The 17,176-nt window shown below is 43.4% G+C and overlaps 1 protein-coding gene across 3 annotated transcripts; it reads left to right on the top strand.

Moving 5' to 3' along the window:
- The first annotated feature begins 619 nt into the window (after positions 1–619).
- LOC147161723 (calmodulin-regulated spectrin-associated protein 1-B-like) lies at positions 620–16,849 on the top strand. Of its 3 annotated transcripts, none has more exons than XM_086097480.1 (19): positions 620–956; positions 2,682–2,860; positions 4,968–5,230; positions 5,335–5,496; positions 5,579–5,659; positions 6,513–6,545; positions 7,318–7,459; positions 7,548–7,687; positions 7,849–7,945; positions 8,039–8,162; positions 8,259–8,344; positions 8,600–8,681; positions 8,793–10,983; positions 11,762–11,898; positions 11,969–12,177; positions 12,259–12,346; positions 13,607–13,728; positions 14,143–14,261; positions 14,351–16,849. In XM_086097480.1, exons 2-19 carry the CDS (start codon positions 2,683–2,685, stop codon positions 14,639–14,641), a joined length of 4,545 nt encoding a protein of 1,514 aa, XP_085953606.1. In that variant the 5' UTR covers positions 620–956; position 2,682; the 3' UTR covers positions 14,642–16,849. The 3 variants fall into 3 exon arrangements, with proteins under 3 accessions (XP_085953606.1, XP_085953605.1, XP_085953607.1); XM_086097479.1 differs by lacking the exon at positions 6,513–6,545 and adding an exon at positions 7,084–7,143; XM_086097481.1 differs by lacking the exon at positions 6,513–6,545.
- Positions 16,850–17,176: the final 327 nt, after the last annotated feature.

A 17,176-nucleotide genomic window follows, 5' to 3' on the forward strand; every position in this document is an offset into this window, starting at 1 on the left:
GCAGGCATACAGTCTTGAAAGTTGCGCCTAAAACACACTGTGGCCTTTTTGTTAGACATTGCTGAGGAAAAATAAATAAACAAACAAATAATGACATTATGTGACTCCCCCCTCCCCTGCAAAAGGATCTCTTGCATAAAAAGTCCGATTCAAAGATGCACAAAACACACAAAACAGCTGAACTAACCGAGTGCAAGAACACTTTTTACGCATGCTTAATCACATATCTTAAAATTATACTATTATGTTTGTCCTGCATGTCATGGGAAGCGCTTTTGAGCAATGTCTGTAAACGTTTTTTGTTTCAAAATTTAAATCCAGGGTCACTCCAAGTGTGGGCGCAAACCACAAAGTTGTCAGTCTTATTTGCAAAGATTTTCATCGATTGTCTTCAAACACGCATAAAGTATTTAAAAACAAACCTCTGAATTCTCATAAATCATAGCAGGAATCCATCTAAGCACATGCCTGGTGCTGGGCATCACCCGTCTGTCTTTACCGGCCTACATCGCCCCCAAGATGGCCAACAGTTGTACCGCAACCCGTGTTGACTGGAAGACTCTTCTCTCTCGTCCCCATAGAGACAGCTTCTATTCGTTTATAACCCCCTCCCCTCCCACTCCCACTCCCACTCCCACTCCCCCTCAGCAGCAGTGATGCCAGCGAATTTGAATTAGCGGCGTTTGGACATTAGTTGTGCGTTTCCCTCGAATACCGACCTCGCGTGGTTTGCCAAACGGATTTGGTTTCATTTATTACCGCCGGATTAACCGGCGTTATCCTGAGAAGCCAGAGAGATTTGTGTCGCGCTGGGCGGGGAGGAGTAGTGCTCGCACTGCTCGGAGGAGTCTTTCGTCTCCTCCGTCATCTCACCACTCGCCCCAGACAGCCAGTATGCTCCTGTAACAACCCCAGGCGGATACGAGCGCGGAGACGGAGCCAATGTGCCCGTAAAGGTGAGCTGCTTTTTCTTTTTTGGGGGGGCCTTGAAATCATGTCGGTCATTCGCAGCCTTTCACCGGTCAACCTGTCTTGAGACGGCTAATGACAGCAACATGCTAACTGCGCATCATTTGAAATGAAGCTAATAAATCACAATACATTTCAATTTTTAACGGTGCCAATTTTCCTATTATTGAGACGAAGCCACCGCCAGCTGGTCAGAGTTGGAAAAAAATCACGTTATTTTTGATAAATGTTTAACAATACCAGACAGGCCTTTGCTTGTGTGTGTGTTCTGATTACGTCACGCCCTCACCTGCACACAGTGGACAGTAAAGCCATTATTTATATTAATCACATTATTATTATTATTTAATCAAGTGTAACGGTGGACGAGTTATTTGCACATTCACCTCGCGAATATTGACATAGTTGTAAAAAATTAACTTTAAATCAGATTCTTAAGTGGTGTAGTTTTCAGGAGAATTAGCTGAAAATTTGTTAGCCTAAAAAATGTTGCGCTCTGGTCCACAATTTTAAAGAAAATCTGAGATGAACGGAAAATTCTTGGGTGGTTTCACATATTGATTTGTATGACCTACACAGTACACACACTGGCTTGGATGTTAGGAACATAGTTAAATACAGTGATTAAGCCATTCACCAATGAAATAAATAAATACCACTGACTGAAAAGTGACCTAGCAGTTAGCACATTCATCTCAGTTGTAGGTTGAGGGTTTAAAATCTTCTCTTGTGGAGTGTTCTCTCATTCCAAAACATGCATATTAGGTCCATTGAAGATTAAATTATCCTTAGTGTGAATATGAATGGTTGTATATGTGATTTGGGATTTCATGGCGACCAGTCAAGGGTGTACTGTTGATGAGGAGGAAAAGTAGAAAATGGATGGATGGTTAATTTATCCAAGATTTTGCAAATTTAATTTGTGCATTTTCTAACCTATTATTGCATTACAGCCAGAGGTGAGATTAGCAACGTGACAAAGTTTCCCCAAAATTATAATCTATCAAAATACCAAGTCTGGTTGGAATGGCCACTTCAGACTGAATCCCACGCACTAATTATTTTTAAAATCAGATTATGAGTTCCGCAGAATTAGATTTTTTGTGCATGTGGGACGAAAATTGCCTTTTTGGGGTGCAATTCTGGTTAGTGTCTATTGAACATTTGGTCGAAAACGCCATTCAAATTAGAGTACAACATTTTAACTTATTTTTCAACATATCACCTCTGTGCTACTTGGAGAAACCCTTTTCCAATTGGCTGACAGGTGTGAGTTAGAAATGTCCACCAATATGATCATAATTAATTCCGAGGTGTTCTCACAAGTCAACACGTCAAAATGGTGTCACTTGTCCTAAAAATAGATTTAAATAGCGCAAATAGAATAGGTTGTTAACTTTACTAATAAATTGCTTTTTTTCTTAAATGTATTTGTTATGGAGAATTTTAGAGTGTACATTCCTCAAAATTAAAAAAAATATATATATTTTAAAGAATATTCCACAAAGTTGTGAGCACCAGCCACATTGGTAGTAAGAGCAAATCACATTTGCGCTTGTCATAAGTACGTCTCCATTCCTAAACCAAACGATTTACAGAAAGCTGATGACTCAAGTCCACCTCTGGATACAGCTCTCATTGTATATTATATTATTGTTTGTAAATTGTTTATAATAACACCACATTATAATTTATATTTGTAATTGTTTCAGCATGGACGTGGAGGTGAGTGCCGGACAGGGGGGCAGCACCAGGAGGAGAGCAGCGGAAGATGTTGATGTAGGAGGAGGAGGCGTGGAAGTTCTGGTGGTACCGCAGGACCTGTACGACTCTGCCAGGGCCAAAATAGAAGCAAATCTCAGATGGCTGCTGGCCAAAGCTTATGGCATTGGTGAGACGCGTCCTCCTGTGCTTTCGCTTCTCTGGCGTTTTACGCTCACAATGGCATGGCATGTGATTGCATTATTTTGCAATTTACTGGATTATAAGACAAAACCTAATAAACAGCCTTGACTCAGCGGATATGTTGTGGATACGACTGGCCCACCATATTGTTTTTTGTAGAGAAAGATAAAAAAAAACACACAACAGATAATGGACTCAAATGGGCCATTTGCCTTTGATTAGCTTTGAAATGTACATTCAGCTATCTATTTTTTTTAGGACTTGTTTTCATTATTGTATGAAGTTAGTTGCCAGTCAATTGTAAGGCATGAGACCGGTGCCCGCAATGTGCATTTATGTGAGATTTTTTGTTTTGTTTCTTTGTTTTGTTTTGTTTTGTTTTTAGCAGCGACACGAGTGTTGGCCGGTGTAAATATTTTCAAAGAAAGTGAATTTAATCTAGTGCTAACAAAGCTACAGTAGGGTCTTAACGCTGTGGGCAGAGATTCATGCTCGCCTCTCGTGATGTGCCAAAAGCTTTTATACACAGGTCGCTAGCCTTGCCAGCACCACTCCCTGCACTGAGGCTGCTCCACATCGCCAGGCTGTGTGCTCATATATGGAAACTACCCCTTCCCTTCGAAGTGGGTTTTTGTGTCACTCTGTGTGACGGGGGATTGTGAGCTTTGGGTCAATCATCAGTCATAAAAAAAAAAAAAAAAACTCAGACTGACTTCTCGTGCTTCCTGGGCTTCTAGACTTTCTATGCAACCTTGCGTATACGTCTCCTAACGTCACCTCACTAAAGATGATTTAGTCATCACTGTTTTAAATATCATGAATGGTCACATTCCAGCTCAAGGCCCACTCTTGTTTGCCGGGGGGCGCAGATCAGATGCCCTTTAATAAACACAACCCCCTGCAGAGCATCCTTTAATCTGATTGGTTCATCCTGACGTCAGCTATGTCGGCAGCGCAGAGGAGCAACTTCCCTTGTTTTCCTTCTTTGCTCACCCAAACTATGGAGTGTGCGAAAATGAGTGTTTTAGAATCCAACAGCAGCTACGACACACACTATTTTTTGCTATTGAGCAAAACGGTTGCAGATGGAAATCAAAACCCATAAAATCAGTTTCCTCATTAGGCATGTAAGCATTTAGTGTGCAGAAGCCAAAACACTCTCAATAGATTAAGAAGCAAACACTCTACTGTGCTGTCCTTCTGTACTAGTGACAATGTCACATGTTTAAGCGATTAATGGGATTGGAAGTGAAGCCACACACCTGCTTGATTAGGCCGAGCATTCTTAATCTGAACAATATAGTTTTAGTATATTTCTAATGTATTCTCATTCAATTTCCAGGTATGAGCAACCAGGATTTTTTTTTAATGCTCCATTCCTCACAGACAAGCACCCATTACAAAACACAAACCAGTGATAATGGGGGCTTTAAACAAGACTGGCATTCCCATCACCATCTCCATGGAAACCAGAAGGGGCATTGAGAGGACAGCTGAGGCCGCGGAAGCGGCAGAGCAAAGGGCTGCCAATACAAGTTCCGATGCCATAAATTTTTTTTTTTGCATTCTGTCAAATATTGCTTGACTGCTTGGGGAAAAAAAAAATCTGTCTCGCCCCAAATTGATGCCTCATTCCCTCATTCTAAAATGCCTTTTCCCCCCACCTTGCTGTCCTGTGTGTAAATAAGCTCAAATCAAACCTCAATCAAAACTCGGCATCTTTGTAAAAGAGTCGTTTAACTTGTGTTTAATATCATGACACTATTGACTGCCTGTCCACGTGCCTACCAACAAAGTGAGTGTGGATTAGCGTCTTCAAGGTGTACTAAAATAGCTTCCCCACGTCCTGGTGCACGAGCAGGGACAACCAGGCGGGCCCTGCACAACATCAGCTTCGTAATCGCCGCTAAGTCTTGTTAGCTTATTGGTTCAAAGACTGCAGGGTTACTCCTTTGCCTTGATGTTTTCCTCGTCGCACCCTAGCCTGTCAAAGGTATTAGCTTCCATTGCATCCCAGCAGGTCTCTCTGTTATGTAACCTGAACAGCAATTGATTTGATCAACGACTAATGAACGCATGTTTCTTACCGCCAGACCACATCCCCGAGGACCTGAAGGACCCCTTCTACACAGACCAGTATGAGCAGGAGCACATCAAGCCCCCTGTCATTCACCTGCTGCTGTCCGGAGAGATCTACTGCCGCGTGTGCGGACTCATCCTCCGAGCAGAGCAAGCCGCCTCGCTGCGAAGCCATCAGTCCGTGCTCCGGGTCTTGTCCGCCAGGGGAGTGCAAGTGCGCGACTCGGACAATGTGCACGTCTCCGCTCTGGATCTCAGCTCGACCCCTGTCAAGATGGTGTGTGTGTGTGTGGAGGTTTATTTTCGGGGCTGGGAATGTGATGTTTTCTCTTATTATGGATGGACTTTGTGTATCCTTTTATTGTGTGTGTGTGTGTGTAGAGTTGCCACATGCACCTGATCGATGCCCTCATGATGGCCTACACGATGGAGATGATCAGTGTGGAGAAGGTTGTATCCAGTGTGAAGCGATTCTCCAACTTCAGTGCCTCCAAGGAGCGTCCGCTGGACCTGGAAGATGCCATGGTCCTTTGGATCAACATGGTAAAAAGGAGACGGGGGTGGGAAAAAAAAGCTGTTGTGCTTGCATTTATGGGTTGATTTTTATTGTGTTGGTCAACTAAAGGTGAACACAAAGATGAGAGCTATCTCGGAAAAAGAGATGAAGATGAAGCAGCATCTGCTGGACTCACCAAACCATCAGAAGGTAAGCTTTTCCACAATGCAGTTCTCTTGTGTTGACTGATGGAACATTCGAGTCGGCGTAAATAAAGAAACTTGGCTGGTGAACACAATAAGCAAGCAGTCAACATTTGTTTTGTTTCTGGGAAAGAATAGACAATTTTTAAAGTAGGCTTTACGTAAATGGTTACTTGATTGCTCTAGCTGCCGCCCCTACACAGGAAGTCACATGATGCTTTCACAGACGACCAATAATGAGGCCTTTGATCGAGAGAAGTGTAAATTGCTTATTAGGATAATAGGGTCTGACGAGCACTTGCAGGTCACAGATCTTCACACAGTGTAAATGAGCTATCCACCACATTCCCACCAGTGGTTACCATTTTCACATGACCATGTTTTACCAACCACGTCAGATAATTTATTACCGTGTACTACCATCAGCTCTAACCTTCCCACTTGTCTCAGACTATGTTCACATTGCAGGGTATGATGCCCAATTCAGATTTCTTGTTAAATCCGATCATTTTACGTAGTCGTTCCCATTACAACATCAAATGTAATTTCTAATGTTGCGCATTTTTAACAATTTCAATGATTTTGTGCTTCAATTGTTGCAAAGCATCTTCAATTCACCATTGACTTAAGAAAAAAAAAAAAGATTTGTACTGTTTAGATTGGCATGAAAAAATCTGATCGTACCTGTCACGTAGTGGCAAAAAAAAAAAAATCCTAATTGACCTGCAGTAAGAACTAATTCTGTCTCCATGGCAACAAAGGATAACATGAGTCTGTTATCTGACTCATGTGTGCTGCTTTTCCTGTTTGTGTCTCCCCAACCACCCAAATATCTTACCCTTGTGCCTCTTGGATGCTAGTCTCCCTCCAAGTGGTACTGGAAGCTGGTACCCGTAAGTGTGATTACAAACAGCCTCATATATACATGTGTCTTTGTGACGAGTCTTATATTGCGCAGCACTTTGAACTGTCAAGTCTTCGGAAGATCGGACCGATTTTTAATATCTTACATATTTATAAAAATGTGAGGGTCCCCCATGAAAAAAATTCGGTGACTTGACGATCAATTTGCATAACGTTGTTAAACAAACACCACATCACACACAAAGAACTATTGCTATTGTTCAAATGTGGCCTTATTATTGGTATGCGTGTAACCCGCTTAACCCGGAGAGGATGTTGCTTCCCTGAAGTAGCCACAAGCTCCACTCAATCCACATTTGCATCCACCCGTTAACGCTTCTTTTTGTTTCAGATTTGGCATTCTTCATCATCATCATCATCATTTTTTTGTGAACCCTCTGCCAAATGCTCCCCCCATGTAAACGTAACTCATTTTGCTCACAAAGAGGTGGCCTGCCTGGAGATGCTCGTCACCTATCATGCATGTGTGGACCCCACCCAGTCATCTCTCTCCTCTTTCCCCACCAGCCTGACATATTGCATGCGCTGGCCCATTGTCTGTTGGAGCCTGTGGAGTTCTCTCGCGTGGTAATGTATCCAACGATCATCAGATAGATAGAGTGGATAGAGTAGATAGATAGATGCACAAAAAAAAAAATTTTTGTATGACAAGAAGTGCATATTTTCAGTAACATAGCTCCTCGTTTTAGAGAATAAAAGCATATAAAAATCAAAACAAATGTCAATATTGTGGCTGTTCAGGTACGCTATCGCAGGGATCACCTCTCAGGTCGGACACTTCAGCACTTCTCCCTGGTGGACGACCTGTGCAAAGATGTGTGCGACGGTGCTGCTCTCCTGGCCCTCATCCATTTCTATTGCCCCGAACTCATCAGGCTTGAAAGTATACTTGAAACTATTATCCCAGCAGCGATTTTTTTTTTAAGATGTTGTATGTCAATGATGGCTCATTTATCTATCTTTAAATGCAGATATTTGCCTGAAGGACGTCGCGTCTATAGCTGACAGCATGTACAACATCCACCTGCTGAAGGAGTTTGCAAATGAATACCTGAACAAGTGCTTCTATCTGATGCCCGAGGACATGCTGTATTGTCCTCCAGTGCTGAGGGTGAGACAATAACACACACACAAAAACATCACCAGAGTTTCCGCATGTTATGGAAGACCTGTAAAACAGTTCATGACATTTCCAGTTGCGGATGGATATATGGCAGATGCAGCTATAGTTTTCAGGTAGCCCTACTAACCTTTCTTTGCTTCCTCTTGCAGAATAATATGATGGTGTTCATCGCCGAGCTCTTTTGGTGGTTTGAGATTGTGAAGCCCGACTTTGTACAGCCCAGGGACCTGAAGGAAATCAGAGATGGTAAAACTTACTCTCTGAATGAATTCTAAGGCCATTTAAGGACTTGAGAGGCTGGTGTTTCATAAACTAAGGCGTATGCTAATTTTTTTACAGCAAGAATACTGCTGCAGTCTAAGACCTCTCGATCCCACGCGGCCCTCGATGTTAACAAACGTAGTTTCCCGACTACGCCAAGCGCTGCTGCAATGTTGACCACACCTTCAAGCCCGGACTTTAGGTACAGTTTGTTTCCAAACTGACTGGTTTATCTTTCATTTGTTGGTATCACTTCATAACTCATTTTATTTAGAAAGGTTTTGCTTTTCTCTCACAGCGCTATACCAAGCACTTCCAGCTCTCCTCACTCGTTAGTGCCTCTAAGACGGAGACGACAAAGGGGAGTCGAAAACGATGCTACAGGTAATGTAAGGTAGTGGCCTGCAGATGTGTATTTAGACCAGGGATGGGCTACTTAAATGATACAATCTTGGGAAGTAGGGCGCTCTGAGTGTTGGCTGCTACCTTGTGGTGAACACCGGTATTACAACATTTTTATTTTTTTAAATAATTGACCACGCCAAGTGGAGGAGCAGGCGGCCAGTTGCCCATCCCTGATTTAGACGTTATAGAATTATGATATGGTAACATAAGATTCATGTTGTCTTTTTACCTTAGTGAGGAATCAGTGTAGCTCTCTGGCACGTAAAGATGAGAAGCCTCAGGGTTTGTCACAAGTTTGGCCAGAGAGGAGGCAGAGGTAAGCTGTCACATTTTGCTCTCAGCACACTTCATTAAGTACATCTGCAGTTTGTTCCAGTATAGGATTTCTATCAAGAATTTACATCCTGATCTTGTAACCCCACCCCAGGCCTTTATCCCAGCCGGCACCCTACGCCTTGCATTTCCCCAATCAGGAGGACGACGCGGACAATATCAATTTGCTTTGCTCCGTCAGCAAAGACAGCTTGGCCTCTGGTATTTTGACACCCAGCCACATGCTCGTGGGTTCAGGTCGCCCGCTACATCAACACAAATTGAGCAGGCAAAACCTCCTCAGCCACATTCGCATTGAAGACGAGGAGGAGATCTTAGAGGAGGAAGAGCTGGTCGCTGTATTACACCCTGCTGCTTTTCCCCGACGGCCACTTAGGAGTGACATGGAGCTTGATGAATTGGAAATCCCCCACATGCCCTCACCCCGCAGGGTCTCCAACACTGTCAATATGGACATCTTAACCCCAAACTTGCAGGTGGACAGCTACTACCTTGAACCTCTGATGCCTGCCATCCCAAAGCCAGCCAAAGAAAAGAGCATCAGCTTGAACAAGGAGGAGGAGAGCGGTGAGAGTCGTTGCAGGTTATCTGGTGTGAAAACAGCCACGGATACTCCACACAAATCACACCGGAAGTCGCCATTGTCTGAATGTGGTCAATTTAACTTTAAACCCATTCCTGTGGTAAAATCCGGCTTGACGCCAACGTCACTTTCTGAAAAGACACAATCGCAAGGCTTCTTCCTTCACTTGGAATCTGACTGTCACAGTCATCTTTCCTCTGATGCAGAAGTAGGACAGGACTCTGACTCAGACATTGCAGATTTTGAGGAAGATGACGATGACGTGGACCTGATTGAGCCGAGCGGCGGAAAAGGGATTGGCTTACTGCGAGAATTCTTAGAGGTGGAGTCTTTTAAGCTGAGAGAAGACTTGAAGGTGAGCGAGCGAGATGACAAGGAAGACTGGAGTGGACGCTCGAGCCCCTGCCTCAGTACCGCGTCCTACGCCAGCAGCTGCAGCGCTTCGGGCAGCGCCGGTGTCAGGATGACCAACTTTGCCGAAAGGAAGCTGCTTAAGCTCAGCCTTCGTGACGGCTTCTCCAGTACGAGCAGTTCCCAGAAGACGACGCCTGACCACTCTGAGATTACTCCTTCCGCTCCGTGGCAACTGAAGACGGAAGGTAACCCCGGATGGCCAGGGAAAGACCCTGCGTCCGCTGTGAGGAAGATGGCGAGTCCTCCAGTAGTGCCTTCAGAGCTGCTGCAGCTCCACATGCAGCTAGAAGAGCAAAGACGTGCTATCGAGTACCAGAAGAAGAAGATGGAGACCATGTCGGCGCGGCAGCGACTGAAACTCGGCAAGGCTGCATTCTTGAACATTGTGAAGAAGGGCGAAGGGAGGAGCGACACACTCCCTCTCCCGCTCAAACATTCGCCTTCCATCGAACTCTCTGGTGCTCCCTGTAAGGATGACTCATGTCTTGAGGTTTTAAAGGTGCAGGCAGGTCGAGACAACCGGCTAAACACCTCGACTCAGGATAGTGCCTCTGAGTCGGATGTAAGCGACCGCTCCCGCTCCATAGACCTCCTCAATGAGGCCATCAGCGTTATCCAGCAGCAGATGACACAGTTGTCATTGCAGCAAGACCTGCTGATGAAGAAGAATGTAGCCCCACCTTTGGACTCCAAAGAGCCAGAGCCAAAGCCAGAGCCAGAGCCAGAGCCAGAGCCAGAGCCAGACCCAAAACCCACGACACAGTCCCCCGCCTCAGACCCGAGATCTTTTGCCGTCCACTTTGACAGCAGTCCTGCCCCCACCCGCCGTCCTCCCAAGCTGAGCTCCAGCCAGCGAAGCAAAGCCACCGAGCCGAAGCACAAGAATGGCAAGGTGCTTGACACTGAAGCTGTAACCTCTCCCAAGGAAAACACTGGTGCGGGATGCCAGGATGCTGAGAGTTCCAGGGTGGATCGAAACTTCAAAAGACGTACAACCTTCAGAATCCAAAACGATCAGGGCGGCGCCAGAGAGGAAACCGACCTTTCTCTTGTCAACGCTCAGTCGGAGGACACGACGGCCTCTGACTCTTCCGTTACTCCGTCACGCTGCACAGAAGATGATGAGGTTGACATCTCAGGGTCAGAATATGCGAGTGGAGACGACAGCACCAAAGGAAAAGGTCTGCTGATCGAGGTTGACCTGTCAGAGCTGAAGGGCCCTGTGGAGGGTGCGAGCACCAACACCACAGGTGGCGACCAGAAGAATGTGCTGGGCTTCTTCTTTAAGGTAACGTTCAGATACTCTACTTGGCTCAATTTTACCCAAATTTCTGGGTTGTTTTGTTTTGTCATAAAACAAAAAAAGGGTCTTCTGTACAAAACAAATTATAAAGTTGGGTCAAAAATTGGGCCATTTTGAAAAAAACAACCCAAGCAATTGGGTCAGATTGACCCATAAAGTGGATTGATCCATAATTACTTTTGACCCAACTGTTTGTTGTATGAGAAAGCACATATTTTGTATTTCAAAAATCTCACAGAATAGCGTCAAATAATAATGTAAGAAAAAAAGTATAATTATTCTGTCTCAATTTACTCACCAATTTACTAACTCCCAGCCTATTAGCAATTTGCTATTCACAAAGTCACCTATTCAGCTTTTTCTCTTCAGTAGTAATTGGTATCAAGGAAGTATCTTGAAGTGATATTTTGTTTATCTAAAATGATGCATGTCTTCTTATTATTGCTTGACAATTGATATTTTTATTGGTTGTGAGGGCGACATAAACATGGCATCCTCGAGCTTTTGGTGGATTTTCTCGAAATATAATCTTTCTATGTATCTTCTGCCATCTAGTGGAAGAACATTTAATTGTTCTGTCAGTCATTAAATGTCACGGACATTGATAAATAACCATAGATACATTATTTGTAGCAAATAAATAATTCCCAGACCAATTAAATGCAGCACACCTGATGATCTTTGATGGCACACTCATGTGCCACGTCACAGTGGTCGGACCACTTATGGTTTAACACACTAACTCCATCTACTTAATTTCAAGGATGACGAGAAGGCCGAGGACGAGATGGCCAAACGTCGCGCTGCCTTCATGCTCAAACAGCAGCGCAAAGCCGAGGAGGCCAGGGTACGCAAGCAGCAGCAAGAAGCAGACAGCGAGCTCAAGCGTGATGAGGCCCGGTACGCTTCTGCATTAAAATCACAAATCCAGCGTTTTTTGCAGGAAATGCTTAGCTACTCTCTCTTGCAGGCGTAAGGCGGAGGAGGACCGGGTTCGTAAAGAGGAGGAAAAGGCCAGACGAGACCTGATAAAGCAGGAGTACCTGCGGCGGAAGCAGCAGGCGTTGTTGGAAGAGCAAGGTCAGGTTAAGCCGAAGCCCAGGTTCAAATCCCGCAAAAATAGACCCAAATCACTGCACCGCGGCGAGTTCAGCAGCCCCAGTAAAGGATCCACCACACGTATGTAGCATGCCTGATTACATACTGTCGTAGTGTGTTAAGCACGGACATAGATCATATAAATATCATTACTACTTTTAGCTGATTTGAGCTGCTGCCTTCGAGGATCAACATTGTCATTGGCCACAGAGGCAGACAGCATCATCTCTGGAGAGATGGAGTCACAGAGGTGAGATGCCAATTTTGGCCACTAGGACTGTGTTCACAAACAAGGCCTAAAGATTTACATTGTATGGCTATAGTGTTCTGGGTTTTTTTTGCTCTCAAGTGCACAATTGTAAATCTATAAATAAATAAAAACACATGCAATCTGATAGCTTCCGACCGAAATCAGGCGTTTTCCAAATTTATAAAAAATAACAATAATTACATGTAAAATGTATGCATTATGCAAGTGCAGCCTCAATACATAGGTCGGATATAGCACGTCAAGTGCGAGTTTGATGTGAAAAGGGGTGGAGCAGTACAGATTAGCCATGGTACAGTCCATATCTCAGTTAATGGGGTGTTTGCACGTTTTCAGTACACGAACAGCTAAAACAATAATAGACAGCATATTGCTAGGGTGCTCGATTTGTGGAAGGTTTCTGTTAAAAATAATATATTTAGTTTGACTATGTTCAGTGATAACTGGAATGTGTGCCACTGAAAATATACATACAACACAAAAACTGGGGTATTTTGTAGACATAACAAATGTGAAGCCACATTTTTATGTAACTATATTAGCAGCGCCCTCCTTAAATGCGCCAACATAACAATGCACTACCGAACAAAATCTTAAATCCATGAATAACTCACTATAACGCTAAATTAAGAGCCGCTCGCCGCAGAGCGGGCCATCATGCGTGGGAATCACCTGTTGCCGTAAGTCTATGCACTTTTCTTTTTCTTCTTGGTCATAGGCTCCAGTGTTGTCTCATCACTGGGCCTTTTCTCCGTTGCAAAGAAACTTTCCAAATATGTCTGTTTTTGACTCATTTTGCTAACTTCAAATTAGCATCAGCGCTATACGACTGAGATAATTAGCCATCTTGACATGCGTCAAGAGTCCGTCGTAAACAGAGAGAATCCGGTCACTTTTCAAAATAAAATATTTTTTAAGCCTCGGCTAATCAATTAACCGGAAGTATAGTACGTTTTTTGTTTTTTTTATTCTTTCAAGTTAACTGTGCAGCCCGCCGTGACCCACGACCCGCGACCGGTCTGTGGCCCGGTGGCTGGGGACCACTGTTATCTTCTTCTTTTCCTTTCGGCTTTTCCCTTCAGGGGTCGCCACAGCGAATCAGTTTGCCTCCATCTAACCCTGTCCTCTGCATCCTCTGCTCTCACACCAACCACCTTCATGTCCTCTTTAACTACATCATAAGGCATTAAATAGGAATTGGGTAGTTGGACCGAGCTTGTAAACCCACGTTTTGTCTCGCAGGGCTGAGTCCGTCTGCTCCATGGATTCATTTCCTGTGCTGAGCCGAACCTCCAGCAGAAACATGGAGCGCGATTGGGAGAGCGGCTCCATTGCCTCATCCATCACTTCAACCGAGTACAATGGTGAGCACTGAACAGCCACGATTGAGTGGAATATGTGAATGTAGGTTTTGGCATCAGAATACAGCAAATGTTTTTGTTAAAAGTCACCTTCTAAATCCTGATTCTTTATCCGTGCTGACAGTAACGAATGACTTCCGACTCAGAATCAGACTTCTTATACTATTCGGAACTAAAGATGTCATAGTCCAACAAATTAAATTATTTGAAAACTCTCTATTGATCCAAAAAGAGAGTACACTTGCGCGTTTTGGCTTCTGCTTTTCCCTCCATACAGTTTTTATTTTTAGTCGGTATTGTACGTAACCAGTTGCATCCTTTTCTAGCTAGATAGCCAGTTTGCTAGCTGGCTGCCTCGTCAGTGAAATTCCCACAATATAGCCTCTTTAACTGTTTGTTGTTCATCCTTGGTCCAAGGGCCCAAGCTCTTCAAAGAGCCGAGTTCCAAGTCCAACAAGCCCATCATCATCAATGCCATCGCACACTGTTGCCTGGCTGGAAAGGTGAACGAGACCCAGAAGAACGTCCTTCTGGAGGTCAGTGTGATCATTTGACGATGAATTTGTTCCGTCAATCATCAATCGCTCTATTGGCAGCCTTGCGTCTTTGTCTCCGTATTTCACAGGAACTAGAAAAGTGCGAGTCCAATCACCTGATCATCCTCTTTCGCGACGGCGGCTGCCAGTTCCGCGCAGTGTACTCGTACTCGCCGGAGACGGAGGACATCGTCAAATTCACGGGCACGGGTCCGCGCGCCATCGCTCGCAAGATGATCGACCGGCTCTACAAGTACAGCTCGGACCGCAAGCAGTTCAATGTCATCCCAGCCAAGTCGGTGTCGGTCAGCGTGGACGCACTCACCATCCACAACCACTTGTGGCAGGTCAAGAGGCCCGGCAGCGCGCGCAGGAAGTGACACACGGGCGCTCGGTACTTCTGTTCTGTTTACGACCGTTGGGCCGGACCCAAATAGTCGTATGACATGTTCCGATCAAATACTCAAGAATTGCAACAACATCTTAAAGAGGAACTCAAGGCAAATATTTATTTTGGCACCCCCACTAATCTAAACATGGTGTTTTAGCTAATATTGAGTTCAGGGAATAAACATTTGGCAGATTAATCTTTACTGAAATTGGCGTCAAAGTGCCCTCGGGCTCGCATTGCGGTCGTCACGTGACCAAACCAGAGAAGCCGTGACATTCGCAGTGCAAACCCGAGGGCACTTTGACGTCAATTTCGGTTGACAGCAGAAAGTGGAATAGGACAAAATGGCAGTGCCCTGAGTTTGATGGAATAAAATACCATATTTACATAACTGTAGTGGGAGGGACATACAATATATTATTGCATTTTGTTGTTGTTGCAAATTCCCCTTTGATATTAGACTTAAATGAAACTATTTTTATTTTTATGTTGGAGCTTTTTGAAATGATGGTTCATTTGTTTGTAGTCGGTTAGTCTGACTTTTCCGCACTAGTGATATTAGTGCAGTGTTTCCCAACCTGTATTAAGCCAAAGCACTTATTTTACTTGAGAAAAATCTCACTGCACACCACCAATCTAAAAGTATAGTTAAGAAAAAAAAATTAAGACCATGATAAAAAATGGTGCCTTTTTGACATTTTTCCCAATTTCTACATATAAATGCTCTAAATGACAATATTTATATGTGTACTTTGCAAGTCATTTAATCAGTTTATAGATTAAAACCAAAATGGTAATTTTACTCACATAATATCTATAACTAGCACATTCAGAGAAACTTGCAATTTTTGAGAGCTGTATGCTTCAAAAATAATGCCTCAACTTACTTTGTGTGAAATGTGGACCACAAAGCCGTTATTCCGGTGTATGAATGGCAACAAGTAGATAAAACAGGTCAACTGTACCTTCAGCCATGTAGCAGAAGAGCAGTGCATTTTTCTGCCTAAATGGCATTGTCATAGTTTGATGAACAAAGTCGCAGTATTTGTTGTAAATAAATAAATAAATAACTAACACCTGGTGATCTGGCAAAGTGGTTGGGAATTACTGCGCTACCCGAATGTTTGATTTTATTTATGAAAATTCCGTATGTCGTATTTTTGTTTTAGGTACTTTTTGGCTCATTTGATTTTCACATTGTGACAAAATTGGACCTTTTTGAGATGATGTGTTCTCTCCTGGTGATAATTCTGACTTTTAACACCCCAAAAAATGGGTTGTTGTTTTATTGTGAGGTTCAAGGCGACTGGTTTGTTCCTTCCAGTCCTTCTGATGAGTGCTTTTACGAAGATACACTTTGATCACATTTTTAACGGATGGGATGGTTGCTGTTTAGCTGAGGAAGTCGGAAACACTGCGTGAACCCACTTTGGAATGTTTGAACTATAGTTTGTTTAAAGTGGAATAACCAGGGATAGTAAGGTGCGCAAGCGGTTAACACATCTGCCTCACAGGTCTGAGATTCAGGGTTTGAATCTCCGATCTGGTCTTCCCGCGTGGCGTTTGATTGTTCTCCTTGTGCTTGCGTTGTTTTTCTCGAGTACTACTAAATTGCCTATAGGTGTGAATGTTTGTTTGTCTACATGCACCTTTGGCAACCGGTCTAAGTTGTACTCTGTGTCTTGGTCAAAGTCAACTTGGACAGGCTTCAGCTCAGCCGCAACCGTTATGAAAAAAAGTGTTGCGGAAAATGGAGGGATGAAAAACAAAGGCAACAAAAGCCTGTTCTGTTTATTTATGTATTTGTTTGTTCATTTATTTATTTATTTTGCTGCTGTTTCCTTTCCATTCTTACAGTGTCGGAGGTGATTCTTGATCGTCTCACAAGCTTTTTCATGACCTCTCACTGGAGGGGGGAGAAAAAAAAACAATGTTTAAATGTAGCTTCAAAATGCTCAACAAGTTGCCTGCCCGTTCCCTGGTCATTGGAACGTGATGGCAAACAAGACCGCACAACACTTGATATTTTTTTGCTGCATTTGATATATTTTTTAGTAAAATGTTTTGTACCAGTTAAAGAAATTAAACAAGCAGGCACTGTTATGAGGTTTATTCTGTTACAGTCCCATTACATTGTGTCCTATATTTATGTTAATTTATTTGGAAAATCTGTAATAAATTACAGTTTAATATGTTGCTTCTTCGTGAAATGTGACTGTTACTTTTCAAACGCAAGTCAAAGTAATGGCTTACAAAAACCTCTAAAATCACTGCAATCAAAATTGATCCAGCTTTTATTGAATATTTCCTATGTAAAATTCTGAGTTCAATACAACATTCAAACATGAGCATACATTAGATTTATTCTACCAAACTTAGTCGTTACATTGTCCACAGTGCTTTGCAACTTACACAATAAAAATGTGTTGTTTGTTATATAACAATTTACCGTATATTATGGCCGTTCGCGGGGCCATTGTCGTGGATAAACGTTTGATTCTCGTAGCGCTTGGCTGCACATGTT

This window comes from Leptonotus elevatus, chromosome 15 (assembly GCF_054856555.1).
Source record: "Leptonotus elevatus isolate MCC_2025b chromosome 15, RoL_Lele_1.0, whole genome shotgun sequence".
Classification (NCBI taxonomy): domain Eukaryota; kingdom Metazoa; phylum Chordata; class Actinopteri; order Syngnathiformes; family Syngnathidae; genus Leptonotus; species Leptonotus elevatus.